At 36.2% G+C, this 21,707-nt stretch overlaps 1 protein-coding gene across 1 annotated transcript in view; it reads right to left on the bottom strand.

Annotated features, from left to right (window-relative positions):
- Window positions 1–21,707, bottom strand: part of GLRA3 (glycine receptor alpha 3) — a 175,780-nt gene that overhangs the window by 116,782 nt on the left and 37,291 nt on the right. The window contains exon 3 of the mRNA XM_061132544.1: window positions 8,485–8,552. Coding sequence (XP_060988527.1) covers window positions 8,485–8,552 — 68 coding nt within the window. The remainder of the gene's footprint in view (window positions 1–8,484; window positions 8,553–21,707) is intronic.

Raw genomic sequence — 21,707 nt, forward strand, 5'->3', positions numbered from 1 at the left:
CTTTTCCAGTCCTGTGGCTACTGCTGAGTTTTCCAAATTTGCTGGCATATTGAGTGCAGCACTCTCACAGCATCATCTTTTAGAATTTGAAATAACTCAACTGGAATTCCATTGCCTCCACTAGCTTTGTTCATAGTGATGCTTCCTAAGGCCCACCTGACTTCATATTTCAGGATGTCTGGCTCTAAGTTAGTGTGAGTGATCATACCTTCATGATTATCTGGGTCATGAAGATCTTTTTTGTACAGTTCTTCCATGTATCCTTGCCACCTCTTCTTAATATCTTCTGCTTCTGTTAGGTCCATACCATTTCTGTCCTTTATTGAGCCCATCTTTGCATGAAATGTTCCCTTATTATCTCTAATTTTCTTGAAGAGATCTCTAGTCTTTCACATTTTATTGTTTTCCTCTATTTCTTTGCATTGATTGCTAAGAAAGGCTTTCTTGTTTTTCCTTGCTATTCTTTGGAACTCTGCATTCAAATGGGTATATCTTTCCTTTTCTCCTTTGCTTTTCGCTTCTCTTCTTTTCACAGCTATTTGTAAGGCCTCCTCAGACAACCATTTTGCCTTTTTACATTTCTTTTCCATGGGCATGGTCTTGATCCCTGTCTCCTGTACAATGTCACGAACCTCCGTCCATAGTTCATCAGGCACTCTGTCTATCAGATCTAGTCCCTTAAATCTATTTCTCACTTCCCCTGTAATAGTCATAAGGGATTTGATTTAGGTCATACCTGAATGGTCTAGCGGTCTTCCCCACTTTCTTCTATTTATGTCTGAATTTGGCAATAAGGAGTTCATGATCTGAGCACAGTTCACTTCCAGTCTTGTTTTTGCTGACTGTATAGAGCTTCTCTATCTTTGGATGCAAAGGATATAATCAATCTGATTTCGGTCTTTACCATCTGGTGACATCCATGTGTAGAGTCTACTCCTGTGTTGTTGGAAGAGGGTGTTTTCTATGACCAGTGTGTTCTCTTGGCAGAGCTCTGTTAGCCTTTGCCCTGCTTCATTCTGTACTCCAAGGCAAAATTTGCCTTACTCCAGGTGCTTCTTGACTTCCTACTTTTGTGTTCCAGTCCCCTATAATGAAAAGGACATCTTTTTTGGGTGTTAGTTCTAAAAGGTCTTGTAGGCATTCATAGAACTGTTCAACATCAGCTTTTTCAGCGTTACTGGTTGGGGCATAGACTTGGATTACCGTGATATTGAATGGTTTGCCTTGAAAACGAACAGAGATCATTCTGTCGTTTTTGAGATTGCATCCAAGTACTGCATTTCGGACTCTTTTGTTGACTATGATGGCTACTCCATTTCTTCTAAGGGATTCATGCCCACAGTAGTAGATATAATGGTCATCTGAGTTAAATTCACCCATTCCAGTCCATCTTAGTTCACTGACTCCTAGAATGTCAATGTTCACTCTTGCCATCTCCTGTTTACCACTTCCAATTTGCCTTGATTCATGGACCTAACAATCCAGGTTCCTATGCAATATTGCTGTTTATAACATCAAGTCTTGCTTCTATCACCAGTCCCACCCACAACTGGGTGATGTTTTTGCTTTGGCTCCATCCCTTCATTCTTTCTGGAGTTATTTCTCCACTGATCTCCAGTAGCATATTGGGCACGTACTGACCTGGGGAATTCATCTTTCAATGTCCTATCTTTTTGCCTTTTCATACTGTTCATGGGGTTCTCGAGCCAAGAATACTGAAGTGGTTTCCCATTCCCTTCTGCAGTGGACCACATTCTGTCAGACCTCTTCATGACCTGTCCATCTTGGGTGGCCCCACACGGCATGGCTTAATTTCACTGAGTTACACAAGGCTGTGGTCTGTGTGATCAGATTGGCTAGTTGTCAATACAATAGAAAAACTAAATAGTCCGATATTTGTTCAAAGAATGAAATCTGTCATTTAAAATCTTTCAACAAATAAAATGACTAACCCAGAAAGCATTATTGTTAAATTTTACCAAATACTTCTAGAAGAAATAACACTGGTTTTACACAAACTATTTCACAGAGTAGAAGAAGGAATACTTCCTAATTGTCTGAAACATAGCATAATATTTTTACCACACTGTGCTCTTGGCACTGTAGAAAAAAGAAATTCGTAGTTCAGTATCTTAAACCAGATATTAGAAAATTAAATCAAGTAAACTACAAAAGGATAATCGTGATCAAGTAGGATTTAACCAAGGAGTACAAGATGATTTACTCTTCGAAAATCAATTAATTTATTTGTATATAGTCCATAATATTAACAGAATAAAAGAGAGAAGGCAATCATTTAAAAATGAATGTTGAGATACTACTGAAGAAAATTCAGTGCCTCTTCACAGTTAAAGAAAAAAACTTCAGCATCCAATTAATGGGAAAAAACTTCCTCAGTGTGATAAAGATCATTTAGGAGAAACCTAAAATTAATACTATTCTTCATTGTGAAATATTGTATGCTAACTAACTGGTATCAAAAAAAAGACAAGGTGGCTAATCTTCATCCATTTTTTTAGCATCATACATAAATTGTGAATTAGTACAGTAAGATAAGAGGAAAAATGGAGAGAAGATGAGTAGGAAAAGGAGAAGGAGAGAAAAAGAATGAAAGATTTAAAGCATAGAAATTGGAAGGGAAGATGTGCAAATAAAAGGTGTGTTTGGGAGGTATTAAATATCGAGTCTAATTTAACACTATATAAAATAAAAACAATATGACATTGATAAGCATAGACACATTGATCATTGGCACAGAACTGAGAACTTTGAAACAGACTCATTCAACTTAGGAACATATATGACAGATGTATAGTTATGGATTATTGGAAAGAATTACTCAATTGTGAAGTAAATGAAAATTAATGCTTCCTGCACATCATACACACATAGAACTGCACAAAATTCCAGGTGAATTCAAACCTAGATAGGAAAAGCAAAGCATTTTTAGGAGACAATATAAGAAGATATCTTTGTGAACTTAGGTGAGAGAAGAATTTGTTAAGATAAAGAAACACAAGCCAGTAAGTAAAACAAGGTTACATTTTGTAAACAAAAATTAAAATTATTTATACATCCAAAGACATCATAAACACATTGAAAAGAGCAGAATTGGTATTTGTATGCATGCAACTGACAAAGTATTCTTTCACCTTTGGAATAATGCATGTACGTGTGTGGGTGGGCTGGAGGTTACATTTGTGTGTATACAATAAAAGCAAATCAATATGAATTGGGAAACGATGCATAGAGGCATTTTGCACAAAGAACACCAAAGTGACTCCAAAACACTCAAAAAAAATGCATAACCTCACTCTTAATCAAGGAAGTATATGATAAGAAACAAGTAAATCCCAAGTAGGTAAATACTAGCTGTGGGAAACATAAAACAGGAAATCTCATAAATCTGCTAGTAGGTATTTCAGACTGGCCAATTTGGAAAGCAGTGTCTGAACCAAGTGATTTTATGCCTGAGAATATCAACTTGGACCAAATTATTCCAATTCCGGGTATATACCGTGTAGAAGTGGGCTTTCCAGGTGGCTCAGTGGTAAAGAATCTGCCTGCCAATGCAGGAGACACAGGTTCAACCCCTGGGTGGGGAAGATCCCCTGGAGAAGGAAATGGCAACCCACTCCAGTATTCTTGCCTGGGAAATCCCGTGGACAGAGGAGCCTGGCGGGCTACAGTCCATGGGGTCACGAAGAGTCGGACACAACCAAGTGACTGAGTGCACACACACTCACACACACCACTCACACATACCCTACAGAATAGCCGACGTATGTATATTGGGAGATAATGTGCAATAATTTTCAAGGCACAGTTTTTTATAGAAGCAAAACATTACAAACAATCGAAAAGTCCAACTAATGTAGAACAGATAACCACATTATGGAATATTTGCTCAAATGAAAGTGAAAGATAAGCCTAAAAACAAGGCTTATCTCAAAAAATATACATTTGAACCAAAAAAATCAAGTTATATGTGAGCACTACAGTATGACAATCCTATTGACATTTTCAGTCATGCAGAATGAATTTTAATATTAAATTCAGGAGCAAAGCTTTCTTTGGGAAGGTAGAGAAATGCGCTTTGGGCAAGAGTTCATAGTCAATTTCAATTTGTATTTGTAATGTTTAGTTTCTTAAGATGGTGACAGTTGCATGAGCATTATGTTATTATTAATAGCTCTGAAAAAAGTACATAACTTTATTTGATAAAAATATACTTAGAAAAAAAGACAGTGTATGAGTTTTAAAGATTCCATTAAGAACATGAAAATGACACTATCAATTTTTTATGCCATATTAGCTTAGATTTCTCTGGGGAATCTAATGATCCAGTGATTTGAAGTAACACCTACATCTGCATGATTACTATTGCAACTAAAATGTGAACCTATAATTTGTGTGGAAAATGGAAAAAGCGTACAGTCCGACCATTCTGTGAGATCACAGCAGACCCTCAAACACTCTCACCCATCCCACCATACATCTCCGTAGACAGGCATCTGAAAAAGCATTATACCAAACATCTCACCTTTTTTGTTTTTATTTTGTAAAATTAATTTATTCTGTGGGCTCTGGTGAAAAGCCACAGTTCACTGAGTAAATATTGACTTAAGGCACACAGCAGAGCAATTCTCTCTCCAACATATGTGTGGCGAGATGGAGAGCCATCTGTTTGCTGAAGGCAGGAGGTTATGCCAATACATCTACTTTGAAATACTATGCTATATACACACCCAAACTGCTGCAGAGGTATATATGAGGCTTTTTTTTTTTTTTTAAAAGCCCAACTTACAAACGCTGTCATCCTGGCATATAATCCTTATGCACAACTCACCACAGATTTACAGGAGTATGCTTACCAAGAAGCACTCAATGCAGAGATGTTAAGCTTCACCTCATCATAACAATAAAAACAATTACTGTAAATACAGAATAAATTATTATTTGGGGAACTGAAAAAAAACACAATTATGAGCTCCTCTTGTCACCCCATTTAAAAGTCAGGATAAATGCACCTCTCTCATCAAGGCCATGCTGTAAAATGGAAGGGTGACTCCTGATAGCAAACAAGTTATATTTTTAATTTAATCTTTTTAAGAACTGTGGTTTCCGACAATTGTTAAATCATTACCTGCCAAAGAAGTAAATGAATTTGGTAGAATAGAAGCTGAACAAATCCTTAGAGAATCTCATTACACATAATGACATCTGACTCTGAAAAAAGTGAAAGTTCCTCAGTTGTGTCTGACTCTGTGACCCATGGACTATACAGTCTATGGAATTCTCCAAGCCAGAATACTGGAGTGGGTAGCCTTTCCCTCCTCCAGGGATCTTCACAATCCAGGGATTGAACCCAGGTCTCCCGTATTACAGGTGGATTCTTTACCAGCTGAGCCACCAGGGCTCTAACATAAGAGAAATAAGGAACTTCAGTATTTCCACTACATACATAGAAAAATTTCAATGATTTTATCTCAAGAATAATAAAATTGTACTCAAGTGAGAATGACTGGTAATGTATTATTTAGACTAATCAACATCGGGAAAGGATGAGTTTCATAGTTAAAAGAAGTTTGAACTCATGCTATTGGGAAGAAATGCACATCAATATTAAGAAAAACAAAGTTGGTGCAAAATAAGTTAAAGATTTGAATTAACTTAATTTTCAAAAAAATGGCTAAATAAGCAGAATATCAGCTAGAGAAATTTTCTCAAAAATCAAATCATTACTTCAAATGGACTAATGTTTATTCTTAAATGGGGAGAGATACAATAGGTTAGAGACTAGATCAGTAGAGGGAGCGTTATCTAGTTGGTTGGTAAAAACACTGAGCATGGTTAACGCCTTTGTTAAGCAAAGACAAGATTGGGAGAATTATTTAGCTTTATTTTAGATATGAATTCTCAGATGCAAAGATATCTGTTAACAATTATAGGTCATTTGAAATTCCGTCCTCTCAATGTAACACATTGTCTTAGTTGAATTCAGTTATTTATTGTAAGAACAAAAGAAAAGTATATTTGTATAAAAAATGTGAATGTTGAGTAAATGGATGAACGACTTTGTAAAAATAAGTTAACTTAATATTATGGCAAGTAAAACAATGGAATAAAGTTTAGTTGCAAATCAGTGATGTTGTAAATGATGCATATAATACATCAAAGTAATTAAGTGTAGCAAAATATTTTAAGATTTTAAAGTAAAAGATATAACAACAAGTTCTAATTTCTCTCTATGCCTGTATAGACAGACACCATATTTCAGATACTATATTTAAAACCATTAATTTTAAAAAAAAACTGAATCTGATTATGTGGATAAAAATAATGTCACATATTTAGGGATCTTGGAGACTAAAAGGAAAGATACTAAGGTGGACTTAGTTAATTTTATAATATTTTACCTCTAGGGTGTTTCGTTAGTATTCACTGATGCTGCTCGTAACTGGAGAAGAAGATGATAGATGCTAAAAATGATTTGAAAGTGATACGTTGTGATAGAGGATGAAAGAATGGACAGGATTTCTACATTGGAGAAGGGAAATAAAACTGAGTGTCCCTGAGAAGGTGTATCTGTAATACTTTTCAAGCTTTGGGTATAGTAGTATTCTGCAAAGAAATCTGTTTAAAATTATCAAGGGTAAGAAGTTTAGCAGGTACAGTCATCCTATGAAGTTTGTGTTATAACCACTTGGTGGTAGACTGATGAATTATGTCACAAAAAGCAGAGACCTTCAGGAACATGACAGTTTTTGAGGTTTTAATGAGGAAATCTGGCCATATTCTCTCTTTTTTCCAAATCCCTTACTCCATCCCACAAAAACAAATCAGGCTAGAAACCTTTCCAACTATTGCTGTTGAAACTGTTTCACTGAAGTGATCTTGCAAAAGAGAAAGTATAAACATATGTCCAGGCTTTCAGGATGACACAGTGTTGTATAATAGCAATTAAAATGAGAAAGTTGCCAGGGCTAGAAATATAATTTAGGAAGTCTAGTTAGAAAAAAATTCAGTAGAGTTTCCTTTATCTATGAATATGATTTGAATGGAGTATGGACAAATATAGGATTATAAATCAGGGCCATATATTCAACAAGAATCCATAATAGGTCAACTTCTGAAACGGGATTATAGTGACTTCTGGGTCAAATTTGCACCAGAACCACAGTATTCTTATACAAGCAAATAATATAATTTTCTCTGTGTTTACACATATGTACACACCTAAGGGTTAACTTACATAGTCCAATGAAGAAAATTCTATGCAATTTCCCCAAAATGAGTTCAGTTCTTTTCCAGTGATACTTTTATTGTAATTACACTGTATTGAGTTTTAATAGAACCACAGAGATGCTGGTAAATGACTAAATGTATACATGAGCAAAACAGCATTTTAAAAAGCGGTGCCTGAATAAAATCTCTTCCTGTTGAGAAAGATCTTCTCTGTACACATATATACACACATGTGCACACACACAACTCCACACAGCTCCCCATAAAATAATTTACATATTAGATTATTTTTCCTTAGAAAATTTGCTTCAAGTTATTCTGATACATGTAAAATAAGAATAACTCTTTTAATAATGGTTTTAGCTAATAAATCTAAGTTCTTCATATCATATTTTAGCTAAAAGCAACTCTGAAAATTAATTTGGATTACATTTGCTAAATTTAGGAATGAAGTATAACTCTAGGTAATTTAAGAAGCACAATACATAGTTTCAATTTTAAAAAATGTCCCTGATAATCTTAACAGATATTCAGTGATTCATGAGTCTATCTCTGCATTTTTATTTTCCCTAAAATGCACAATGAAAATATAGGACAAAGAAAAGATACAACATGATATTTAGAGAAAGTTATAAAATCCAAAGCAGAATAAGTTGGGCTTAGAATGATAATTTGTTGGGCTTTAACAACTTGATTAAGTTCTCAATCACGCAGTAATGAAGTCTCAGTTCAGTGAGTTTAGTTAAATTAAAGCACACACCACAATTTGCAAAATATTTATGATATTTAAGCAGATACCACATTTATTTGGAAAAGTAATCAAAATATTTAAAATAACATTATGAGTACACTTAAGCATACAGAATAATTAAACATGACATTAGTTACTCCTATGCTTATTTCTGCTTATTAAAGAACATTGCAAATGAATAATTCATATGGTAAAATTTTAGTGTTTTTTTTAAATTTTAGTTTTAATGTGAGATCTAATAGTTACTGAAATGGGAGAGATCAATTGTGTTTTCACTTACTTTTATTCTCTAATATACCATCTCTAAATGAAACACATTACCTGCCTTGATTGTAGTTTAATTATACAATCAATTTTATCTTTTAAAATCTCATTATATGAATTTTAGCTTTACATTACATAAGATTAGCAGAAAAAAATGACATGAACATGATTATAAATTACTCCAGTGTGCAATTCATTATAAAGTCAACAGGCCTACCTACCATGGTTGTCTCAGCAATAGAACCAAAGCTGTTTATGAATATGTTGCATGTGACGTTAACTGCAGGGCCTGAAAGAGAGATTAAAACAGAAGGGCTCATTGGATGCTTATCTAAAATATTTTCAAATAATTCTATGCATCTTATATGTCATTTTAAAAAAAGAATTCAAAGCATTTCATTATCTGGCTACAAACTTTGTTATTAGGCTTGATATTATATAAGCCTTGTTATTAGGCTTGATAGCTATATAAATAAAAAACACTGAAATACTGTGTGATAGGCATTCAAATAATTCAGTTCATCTTGTCTCAGCAAGTCAGATAAAATCACAAAAACTGATACCTAATGCTAATTCTTTTGTTAGTTCACTTTCACATGAACATAGTTGAGTTCTCAATCAGCTGTGAGAGCTGGACTGTAAAGAAGGCAGAGCGCTGAAGAACTGATGCCTTCAAACTGTGGTGCTGGAGAAGACTCCTGAGAGTCTCTTGGACAGCAAGGAGATCAAACCAGTCAATCTTAAGGGAAATTCACCCTGAATGCTAGTTGGAAGGATTGATGCTGAAGTTGAAACTCCAGTAGTTTATTCATTTGATATGAACAGCTGACTCACTGGAAAAGTCCCTGATGCTCGGAAAGATTGAGGGCAGAAGAAGAAGAGGGTGTCAGAGGATGAGATGGCTGGATGGCATCCCTGATGCAATGGACACGAACTTGGGCAAACTTTGTGAGATGGTGAGGGACAAAGAGGCCTGGCATGCTGCAGCTCATGGATTTACAAAGAATCAGACATGACTGGACGATAGAACAACAATGTGGGACCTAGTTCCCTGACTAGGTATCAAACCTGGGCCCCCTGTAGTGAGAACATGCAGTCTTAGCCACTGGACCACCAGGAAAGCCCCCAGTTTTACATTATTATGACAAAGTAAATAGTATGCCAACTAACCATATAATACACTATGATCACTGTTTCTTTTCTGCAAAACATGTTCTTGAAATGGATAATTGTTTTATATATTTCATATAGTTTCTTCCATATGTGTCATCAGATTATCCACAAGTTCTGAAATGTCTAATCTTCCATATCAGACTCATCAGATATTCTGTTAACTCTCTCTTCCTTCAGGCTTACTCCATTCTAGATTTATTGTCCTAGAGCATAACAGTCATTCTTGCTCTCCCATCATCCTCTTATAGGAGATAATGGAAACTGAGAGACTCCATTTTAGGGAGCTCCAAAATCACTGCAAATGGTGACTGTAGTCAGGAAATTAAAAAACAATTGCTCTTTGGAAGAAAAGCTATGACCAACCTAGACAACATATTAAAAAGCAGACAAAGGTCTTCTTTTATTTTGCTGACAAAGGTCCATCTAGTCACAGCTATGGTTTTTCCAGTAGTCATGTATGGATGTGAGAGTTGGACTATAAAGAAATCTGAGTGCTGAAGAATTGATGCTTTTGAACTGCAGTGTTGGAGAAGACTCTTAAGAGTCCCTTGGACTGCAAGGAGATCAAATCAGTCCATCCTAAAGGAAATCAGTCCTGAATATTCTTTGGAAGGACTCATGTTGAAGCTGAAACTCCAATACTTTGGCCACCTGATACAAAGAACTGACTGGGAGAGATACTGGGAAAGACTGAGGGCAGGAGGAGAAGGGGACGACAGAGGATGAGATGGTTGGATGGCTCAATGGACATGAGTTTGAGCAAGCTCCGGGAGTTGATAACGGACAGGGAAGCCTAGTGTGCTGCAGTTGATGGGGTCGCAAAGAGTCAGACATGACTGAGCGACTGAACTGACTAAAGAGAAGAAAAAGCACAGATATTTTATTCTATGGTTAATTTATCCCATCATAAGAGAAATATGAAGTCACAATTAATGGTTAGAAGATACATATATATGGTTATATATGTATATATGCATTTTACTTAATGTAAGTGGTGGTGAACTCTAAAATAAATACACAGTTACAGTTACAGTTTAGTCACTCAGTCTGAGCTCTTTGCAACCCCATGGACTGCAGCACGCCAGGCCTCCCTGTTCATCACTAACTTCCAGAGCTTGCTCAAACTCATGTCCATTGAGTCAGTGATGCCATCCAACCATCTCATCCTCTATTGTCCCCTTCTCCTCCCACCTTCAATCCTTCCCAGCATCAGGGTCTTTTCAAATGAGTCAGCTCTTCACATCAGGTGGCCAAAGTATTGGAGTTTCAGCTTCAGCATCAGTCCTTCCAATGAATATTCGGGACTGATTTTCTTTAAGATGGACTGGTTGGATCTCCTTGCAGTCCAAGGGACTCTTAGGAGTCTTCTCCAACACACTTTAAAAGCATCAATTCTTCAGCGCTCAGCTTTCTTTATAGTCCAACTCTCACATCCATACATGACTACTGGAAAAACCATAGCCTTGACTAGATGGACCTTTTTGGCAAAGTAATGTCTCTGCTTTATGCACAGGCTGACTGAAATCTTGAAAAACTAAAAACCAATCTTTGATACTTTCTAAGTGTTAGTTGTTCAGTCGTGTCTGACTCTGCAACCCCATGGATTGTAGCCTTCCAGGTTCCTCTGCCTATGGAATTCTCCAAGCAAGAATACTGGAGTGGGTTGCCATTTCCTTCTCCAGGGGATCTTCCTGACCCAGGGATCAAATCTGCATTTCCTGCATTGAAGGCAGATTCTTTACCCTCTGAGCCACCAAGGAAGCTAAGCTATTCTCTTTTTCTCTTGCGAACTCTAAAACTCTGCTATTTTCCTTTGCTGGTGACAGCAATGTGAATCTGGGGGATACCCTTTTGCTTAAGATAAATTCTGTTGTTGCTTTATTGACTCAAATCCATTGGAAGAAGGAAAACGCAAATGTTTTAGTATTGGGTTAATTCACCTTCCAATAAAATGCGACTTCAGGTACATCTATGTTGGGGAAACATGACCCCAAATGTAACTGCTGCTACAGAACTGTCAGCTCAATCTGAGTGCAATCTCTTTGGCTGAAATTGGAATAAATAAAACAGTGGGAAGATGATTTTCTTATTTTAACTTAGCAAGGAACAGGCACTTTATTTATTTATTTGGTCTCATCCTCTAAATTAATTATTATGTATAAAATTGTGGGTAAAATTGGTGAAAAACTGGGTTAAAGTTGAAAATTCAGTGTAGGCTTTGGTAACCTGAAGTTGATAAAGTGTGTCCTGATGCATTCCTTGGGATCAGACGTTGTTCGGTACCACCTAATGACTCCAGAAAAATTCTGCAAGGAACAGTATTAAGCACTGTGCTGGAAGGAGGGCTCCTGGGGTGCACTTGTTTTCTCTCTAAAATAGCACATTTCCACAGAACAGCCATGGTCACTTGTAGGAGAAGTGGCTACTGAGGACCCGCCCTAACCGTTGGGAGCATGATGCCTCACATCGAATGAACAAGACTCCAGGTCTTGCTTCTCCAACATGCCTCCCACCAGATGCAATATAATCTTCCTAACAACAGAAAGGCAACCTGGCTTCAAAAGCTCAGTTTGATGTATAGTAAAGTAAATCCCAGTGCTTTCATGTCTAAGCTTTATTGTCCAATCCATCAGTTATCAGACGTGTTCCTCACCTGGTTATTAGTACAAACAAACAGCAGATCTGGTTTCTGTTTTACTGCTTATTTGTTAAATGTTCTCTTATTCAGCAGAAGGAAAGGTGAAGGGATTCAGACACCAAATCTTTTTTTTTTTTTTCTCTTTCTTTTTTTTTCCATTTATTTTTATTGATTGGCGGCTAATTACTTTACAATATTGTAGTGGTTTTTGCCATACCTTGACATGAATCAGCCATGGAGTTACATGTATTCCCCATCCCAATCCCCCCTCCCACCTCCCTCCCCACCCGATTCCTCTGGGTCTTCCCAGTGCACCAGCCCCGAGCACTTGTCTCATGCATCCCACCTGGGCTGGTGATCTGTTTCACCCTAGATAATATACATGTTTCGATGCTGTTCTCTCGAAACATCCCACCCTTTCCTTCTCCCACAGAGTCCAAAAGTTCGTTCTGTATAACTGTGTCTCTTTTTCTGTTTTGCATATAGGGTTATCGTTACCATCTTTCTAAATTCCATATATATGCATTAGTATACTGTATTGGTCTTTATCTTTCTGGCTTACTTCACTCTGTATAATGGGCTCCAGTTTCATCCATCTCATTAGAACTGATTCAAATGAATTCTTTTTAATGGCTGAGTAATATTCCATGGTGTATATGTACCACAGCTTCCTTATCCATTCGTATGCTGATGGGCATCTAGGTTGCTTCCATGTCCTGGCTATTATAAACAGTGCTGCGATGAACATTGGGGTGCACGCAGACACCAAATCTTAATTTCAAAAATAGAGCATTCACTAGAAAGATATACATATATATATATATATATATATCCACATGATATGTACATATGCATATATCTGAAATACATATCCATAATAGAATTAATTTTTTTATTTATTTTTTTCTCTTTTTTTTTTTTTTGAATCAGTTCTAATGAGATGGATGAAACTGGAGCCCATTATACAGAGTGAAGTAAGCCAGAAAGATAAAGAACATTACAGCATACTAACACATATATATGGAATTTAGAAAGATGGTAATGATAACCCTATATGCAAAACAGAAAAAGAGACACAGAAGTACAGAACAGACTTTTGAACTCTGTGGGAGAAGGTGAGGGTGGGATGTTTCGAAAGAACAGCATGTATAGTATCTATGGTGAAACAGATCACCAGCCCAGGTGGGATGCATGAGACAAGTGCTCGGGGCTGGTGCACTGGGAAGACCCAGAGGAATCGGGTGGAGAGGGAGGTGGGAGGGGGGATCGGGATGGGGAATACATGTAACTCCATGGCTGATTCATGTCAATGTATGACAAAACCCACTGAAATGTTGTGAAGTAATTAGCCTCCAACTAATTAAAAAAAAACATAATAGAATTAATTTTTTTAATTTTAAAAATATATTATGAAGCAATGTGAAAAAATGTCTATTGTTTCTAAAGATAGTCTTGGGCTAGATCATAGAATTCCTACAAAGTAAAATCACAGTATTTTGTAATTTACTTCATGAACATGATGGAGTCATTACAAGATTCTTTATCATGAGAATGAAGTAAACCAATACAACATGGTGAACGGTTGAATGTATAGCAAAAGCTTAGAGACAGAAAAAAACAGATTTATTGTAACTGTTCAGATGGGAAATAGAATGGCCCTGACCAAGGACAGTGACAGTGGAGATAGGTTACCAGGAACAAGATAGATACACTACCATAATATTTATAAAGCAGTATATTCTGCATGTTAAGCTTCTGGTCCATGTCAGATCAGGGCAGGTCATGGAGAAATCTTTTTACCTTCATTATTAATATATATTGGAAGGACTGATGCTGAAACTGAAACTCCAATACTTTGGCCATCTGATGCTATGAGCTGACTCATTGGAAAAGACCCTAATTCTGGGAAAGATTGAAGACAGGAGGAAAAGGGGAAAACAGAGGATGAGATGGTTTGATGGCGTCACCAACTGGATGGACATGAGTTTGCACAAGCTCCGGGAGTTGATGAAGGACGGAGAAGCCTGGTGTGCCCCAGTCCATGGGGTCACAAAGAGTTGGACACAACTGAGCAATTGAACTGAACTGACCTGATTATATATACAGTATTAAAAAGCTGTGTAGAAAATGATGCTCAGAGAAGACTGTAGATCTTCTATTGCCATTACAGAGATCACCTGCTTAGCAGTCGTTGGTCAATGTGCTATTTCTGTGCCAAAGCAAAAGCTATTACATCCATCTGATATACCTCTATGTTTAGCAACAGAACAAATAACTGCTATAGGATCTATATGGCAAGTTGTGCTTTAAAATTGTTCACTGCATTAGCCATCATTGGCCTGAAAAGCAAATTACAGTAGCTGCAGACCTTTTCAGCAGCATGTTTTCTTTTAGATGTTTCTTAAATAGAATGTGGCTTTTAAGTTCAGAGGTGGACCAAGGCAAAATGGCAAAGTACAATGCAAAGCCTTGGCAGTTACCTTATTGTCATTCATGTTGGGGAAGAATTGCTCACCAGGCAGATACAGAGTAAACAAATAGACAAAAAAAAAAATCCAAGTGTTCATGAAAATGACTCTAAACATTTTTAATGTAATGTTGCATTAAAGCCTCACCCTTATTAAAAATACAAGAATGCAATCGAAAGATTAAACTTTTAAAAAATCTGTTTAGATTTTGTTTTTATGTTTAGATTTGTTTTTATTATATATATACATACACATATAGTAGCCATATTATGAGGAAAGATACTTTATTTTGATTGACAAAAGCATATTTGATGACTTTAAATCCATATTTTCAATTATGTTTCAGATACTAGAAAAAAGGTTTGAAAAGGATGGCCTAAAAATAGGATCCAGTTTATCCTTCCCTTTACCTTTCTTTCCTGAAAAACGTAGCCGAAAGCCATTCACTTGGGCAGTATACAATAGGCTTCAAGCTGGGGATGGCTGCAGGAGTGTGGTCAACTAGAGCAGGGTGAGAAGGATTTCACAGCACCAGCACCGGGTGTTGAAGCCTGAGTGAGGCAGCCAGGTGTGGGATTTTAGAACCAGAGAAGGGTGAGGAGCATGTCCACATGGGGGCATCCTGGCAAGGGGAGTGACAGTCTGATCAGGACTCAGGCAGGAGAGGGAGTCGCAACAGACAAAGGAGATTCATTATGTATTGATCAAACATGTAATTATATTAAAGATAATGGGAGCCAAGACTTCCCAGGTGGTCCGGCGGCTAACGCTCCATGCTCCCCATGTAGGGGGCCCAGGTTTAATCCCTGGTCAGCGAACTAGGTCTCACAAACCACAACTAAGAGTCCACACGCCGCAACCAAGATCCAGTGCATTCAAATAAAGAAAGAAAGAAAATAATGGGAGCCTTACTGTCAAATGAAGGAGTTAAAACATGGAAATTCAGAAACTAGAATAAATGTAGGGTAGTATAGCTATCAGGGACAACTCATGGTTTTCAAAAGATAGAGATATAAATACATAGATGTAAATTAATATGTATGTATATGAATACTTACATGTATATGTGTGTATATAGAGACACATTCTATCAGGAATCCACTTAGCAGTTAATAAAAATTAACATCATCAGTCATGGTAAAAATTTACAAGGTCCACAATCTAAGAAGGTGCAATTAGAACATAGCATCATTTCTGTGATACTCCTATCAAGATGCATTATCTAAACTGAATCATGAGGAAACATTGGACTATTGCAAATTGAGAAACATTCTGTTAAATAAAGGAATAATATTTTCTAAATGCCAAGATCATGACAAAGGAAGGAGGGTCTGTTCTGCCTAAAGAAGACAATGAGAAATGACCCATGAAACATAAGATGTGATTCTAAACTGGATTCTTTTGCTATGAAGCCATTATTTAGATAATTGATAAAATCTGAATGGGAGCTCTAAATTAAATGGTGGCAATATATCCCCTAAAGAAGGAAATGGCAAGCCACTCCAGTATCCTTACCTGGGAAATCCCATGGATAGAGGAGCCTGGCGGGCTACAGTCCAAGGGGTCTCAAAGAGTCAGACATGACTGAGCACAATATATCCATGCTAATTTCCTTGTTTCGGTGATCAGACTGCAGCTATCTAAGATAATATTCTTATCTGTATGATACATCCAACTATTGGGGCATCAGGTCAACAACTTACTTTCAAGTGGTTTGGGGAAAAAATAGTCTGTGCTAAGCTATACTTGAAAATCTTCTGTTAGTCTGAGATTGTTTTAAAACAAAAAAGAGAAATAACCACTACAGAGAGAATATATTAAAGAATAATCAAACAAAATCTAAAAACTTATGGTGCAGAGTTTAAATCTGTGACTCAGGTGTTTGTCTACAATTTTAGAAAGATTTATTATTAGGGATTTTTCTTGTTAAAATGACCTTGCATGATATAAAAATGCAAATAGAAAATACAGCTTTTTAAAAAAAACTTAATTTTATTCAAGAAAAGTAGTGTCTGGATGGATAGGAATAATTAAAATGGATAAACAGATTCTAACACTTTCCCTGAAAAAAAATGGGCAGAAATGAGTATTGGGTACATATACCACTCTGGGGATAGAATGTGTTATAGCAGAATAGACTATATGAAAATTGGATTTATGAAATGGGGTAAAAGGATTAATAGAGAGGGATATCACAGATGAGAAGACAGCAAACACAAAGACATAGTGAAGGCAAACAATGCTATTCCTGGATAAAGGGAATGGTCACTGGAAACAATAAAAAACTTAACACAAATGTGGTAAATGTACAGGAGGAATACACATACAGGTGACTGCTGGCAGTCCTTTCTGCCTGGATCCAAATTAGATTTAAGGTTATAAAGACCAACTGAGGACCTAAACAAAAGAGTCAAAGAAAAGAAATAAAATCTAGAAAAAGCTAGCAAAATAGTCTGGTGAAATAATATTTTATTGCCTATGGATGTACTTTTATTTGCTATTTGATTGCTTTTTATCTGTTAAACTGGCTTCTAGTTTCAAATGACTCCTGGAAGCTTCTATTTCAAGATGGAAGATTGAGCATGGTTGTCTTACTTTCCGAGGACATAAAAATGATATTAGTGAATAAAACTGAGACTAGACATATCACACCAAAGAGAATGACAGGAAAGTCAGAATTGGTTTAATGATATAAAATATAGAAGGCAGAAGAAAATAGTTGATACATGAAACAGAGAAAAGCCTAAATAAGTGATGATTAGTACAACAAGGAGAAGGAAGCTAACATGCTAAGAGGCACAAAATTCAGTCACCATTAACAGGAAAGGAGGTGGGGCATTAGATGGAGTAGCAGAGGCCATGGATACCTGTTCCAAAAAGCTCCCTGCCGCCATCCATTGTCCCCTAGAATAGGGCTGGCCTGTGGTTTCCATGGGTTTGAAGGATGCACTTTTCTTTTCTTTTTGCAGACATAATTTATGAAGGTGATTCGAAATAATATGAGTCTGTAAGCAATGCTAACTTTTTAAGTGTTTTCTTTTTCCAGCTTTATTGAGATAAAATTGACATACAACATTGTATAAGCTTAAAATGCATCAATACGATGTGTTGATTTAGTACACTTATATACTGCAATAAGATTATTACGTTAGCATTAGCTAACACTTCCATCATGTCACATATTTACTATTTCATTTTGTGGTAAGAACATTTAAGATCTACTCTATTAGCAAATAGTAAAGATGAACTTGGGCTTCCCTTGTGGCTCAGTTGGTAAAGAATCTGCCTGCAGTGTGGGAGATCTGGGTTCGATTCCTGGGTTGGAAAGATCCCCTGGAGAAGGGAAAGGCTACCCACTCCAGTATTCTGGCCTGGAGAATTCCATGGACCTATAGTCCATGGGGTCGCAAAGAGTCAGACACAGCTAAGTGACTTTCACTTCACTTCATGTCATAGATGAACTTATTTGCAAAACAGAAAACATATGGACACCAAGGGGGATTGTGGAGGTGAGATGAACTGGGAGATTGGGACTGACATATATACACTACTGATACTATGCATAAAATAGATAATTAATGAGAACCTAATGTATAGCACAGGGAACTCTACTCGGCGCTCTGTGGTATACTACAGGGAAGGAAATCCAAGGAAGAGGGGATATTCTTACACAGACAGCTGATTTACTTTGCTGTATAGCAGAAACTAACACACCATTGTAAAGCAACTATACTTCCAGAAAAATTTATTAATAAATTAAAATGTACTTCAGAAAAAAAATTTTTAAGTATATAATACAGAACTATTAACTATAACCTCAAGGTTATGCATTAGATTCCCAGAATTTATTCAACTTCTCTTTGCAAAAATAAATAAATAAATAAAAATGATTGGGAAAAAAAGAGTTCCCGACAGTACCTCAAAACTAAAGTCATCTCTATTCTGGCATTTGGAGAACCCCAGACCAGAGCCTAGCAACTCAGCCCTCACCTGAAGCAAAGCTGTGCCCAGGGCAGAACCATCTCTGTCACATGTCCTTTCCCCAAGAGAGATAGCACAAAACCACCTCCTTCCACACACACAGAGCAGATAGAACATGTATCAGCACCCAGTCTAATGGACTTGGTCCCTCCTAAACTACAGAGCATTTCTATTACATGCAAGAAAACTAACAACTGAAAGATAGTGAACAAGATGAATAAATATTGCTCCTGCAGGAAGAAAAATCATTGGCCCAAAAAAAGTCAAACAGACAAGGTGGAATGCAAGAATGGAGGCATCCAATTAGCAGTCTAGTTAGTGCAAAGAACTAGTCATAACACCTTCTTTGTAAGGGGCCTAAAAAGCCATCAGAGATTAAACAGATGCTCACTGCAAATTACCAATTTTCCTTCTGGAGTGTTTGCCTCTAAGAAGTAGAATTGTGCCGAAGAACTGTTGAAGCTGTTCATCATTAATATTTTTGGACAATTTAGTTTTTACCAAGTTCAGGTACATGATATTTACTACTGTCATAAAACAACAAACAGATAAACATATAAAGTAGCATCTGCCTAGCAACCTGGAGCACCAGCTTTCTGCAGTTTGTGTGGCTTCTGCCTGATAAATTGTGCCTCTTCCATTCCTGCTTTTCCCTAAATAGAAAGTTCTAAAGGAATATTTCAAATTCCAGGAAAGAAGTACTAGCATTTACCTATTATTTTTTTTCAAAATGGAAATAACTACTTCTATAAACATCACTTCTTCTGCCTAAGACCAAATTTTTTAAATGATTTGTACAAAACTCTGATTTCTTTTGAATGATTAACTAATTTAGTGAGATATGGAGCTTTATTTGCCAATTCTTTTTTAGCAGACTCCAAGATTATTTCTAAACCCAATTATAGTTATTAAACACATTCTTTATAATAGTTCAAAATCATTATATTTAATAGGACTAAAACATAACAGATTTCATACTCCAATTATGGTAAAGGCACAGAGTCTTTCTTGGAGAAACCTGATTCTCAGAAAGGTTTAAGATGAATTATGACTATTCTGGAGGGGAAGAGAATAGTTGATTAACGCGTGGAAGGGAAAAAAATAATAATCTTAGTAAGTTAGACATCTAAGTATTTTAATGTCTTTAAATATTTATTTTTATAAATAGCTAACATTTATATTTAATTATTTACTAAGATAATTTTCAATGGAAGAGACCATTCTATCTGTGCTCAGGACCAATTTAAAGTAAATTAAGAGAATTATTTATTTCTACTTTTGTATTTAATCTCAAGCAAATCAAATTTTTTAAAATGTACTATATTTTAGAGAAATTACACAAAATCATACAAATAAGTATCACAATTTTGTTTAAAGAAAAATGTCTACATCTACAGTTTTTATAAGTTAGTAGTATATAAAAGAGAAAATACAAACTTATGTTTTAATGAAGTCATCTTAAATATTTTTGTTAATATTGTTCTCCCAATATGGAGAACAATTCCACAACATAGATTCTACTTTAATGCAAATGTACTTGTGAAAACAACCACAAATTTGAAACCAGTATTCCAGAAATAAATTTTATAATAATGTATTTGAGACTGAAATAATTAAGATTATTGTTGGCAAAGTAATGTCTCTGCTTTTTAAAATGCTGTCTAGGTTGGTCATAACTTTCCTTCCAATGAACAAGCGTCTTTTAATTTCATAGCTGCAATCACCATCTGCAGTGATTTTGGAGCCCAAAAAAATAAAGTCAGCCACTGTTTCCACTATTTCCCTGTCTATTTGCTATGAAGTGATGGGACTGGATGATATGATCTTAGTTTTCTGAGTGTTGAACCTTAAGCCAACTTTTTCACTCTCCTCTTTCACTTTCTTTTTTTTTCTTTTTGACATTTTATTTTATTTTTTTTCATTTATTTTTATTAGTTGGAGGCCAATTACTTTACAATATTGTAGCGGGTTTTGCCATACATTGACATGAATCAGCCATGGATTTACATGTATTCCCCATCCCAATCCCCGCTCCCGCCTCCCTCCCCATCCGATCCCTCTGGGTCTTCCCAGTGCACCAGCCACAAGCACTTGTCTCATGCATCCAACCTAGGCTGGTGATCTTTTTCACCCTTGATAGTGTACTTGTTTCAATGCTATTCTCTCAGAACTTCCCACCCTCGCCTTCTCCCACAGAGTCCAAAATTCTGTTCTGTATATCTGTGTCTCTTTTTCTGTTTTGCATATAGGGTTATCATTACCATTTTTTTAAATTCCATATATATGTGTTAGTATACTGTACTGGTCTTTATCTTTCTGGCTTACTTCACTCTGTATAATGGGCTCCAGTTTCATCCGTCTTATTAGAACTGATTCAAATGAATTCTTTTTAATGGCTGAGTAATATTCCATGGTGTATATGTACCATAGCTTCCTTATCCATTCGTCTGCTGATGGGCATCTAGGTTGCTTCCATGTCCTGGCTATTATAAATAGTGCTGCGATGAACATTGGGGTGCATGTGTCTCTTTCAGATCTGGTTTCCTCGGTGTGTATGCCCAGAAGTGGGATTGCTGGGTCATAAGGCAGTTCTACGTCCAGTTTTTTAAGAAATCTCCACACTGTTCTCCATAGCGGCTGTACTAGTTTGCATTCCCACCAACAGTGTAAGAGGATTCCCTTTTCTCCACACCCTCTCCAGCATTTATTGCTTGTAGACTTTTGGATAGCAGCCATCCTGACTGGCGTGTAATGGTACCTCGTTGTGGTTTTAATTTGCATTTCTCTGATAATGAGTGATGTTGAGCATCTTTTCATGTGTTTGTTAGCCATCTGTATGTCTTCTTTGGAGAAATGTCTGTTTAGTTCTTTGACCCATTTTTTGATTGGGTCATTTATTTTTCTGGAATTGAGCTGCAGGAGTTGCTTGTATATTTTTGAGATTAATCCTTTGTCTGTTTCTTCACTTGCTATTACTTTCTCCCATTCTGAGGGCTGTCTTTTCACCTTGCTTATTGTTAAATGTTAATAATTTAAAAGATGAAAGTGCTATCACATTATTACAACTTAAACTTCATTGACTATTAATTAGATTGAATATTCTTATTTAATTTTTGCAAATTGTCTGAGAATGTCTCTACCAAGATTTTTTTGTTTTCTTCTTTCAAAATTTATAAATTACTGA

The sequence above is a fragment of the Dama dama genome, chromosome 29 (assembly GCF_033118175.1).
Source record: "Dama dama isolate Ldn47 chromosome 29, ASM3311817v1, whole genome shotgun sequence".
In the NCBI taxonomy this organism is placed as follows: Eukaryota; Metazoa; Chordata; class Mammalia; order Artiodactyla; family Cervidae; genus Dama; species Dama dama.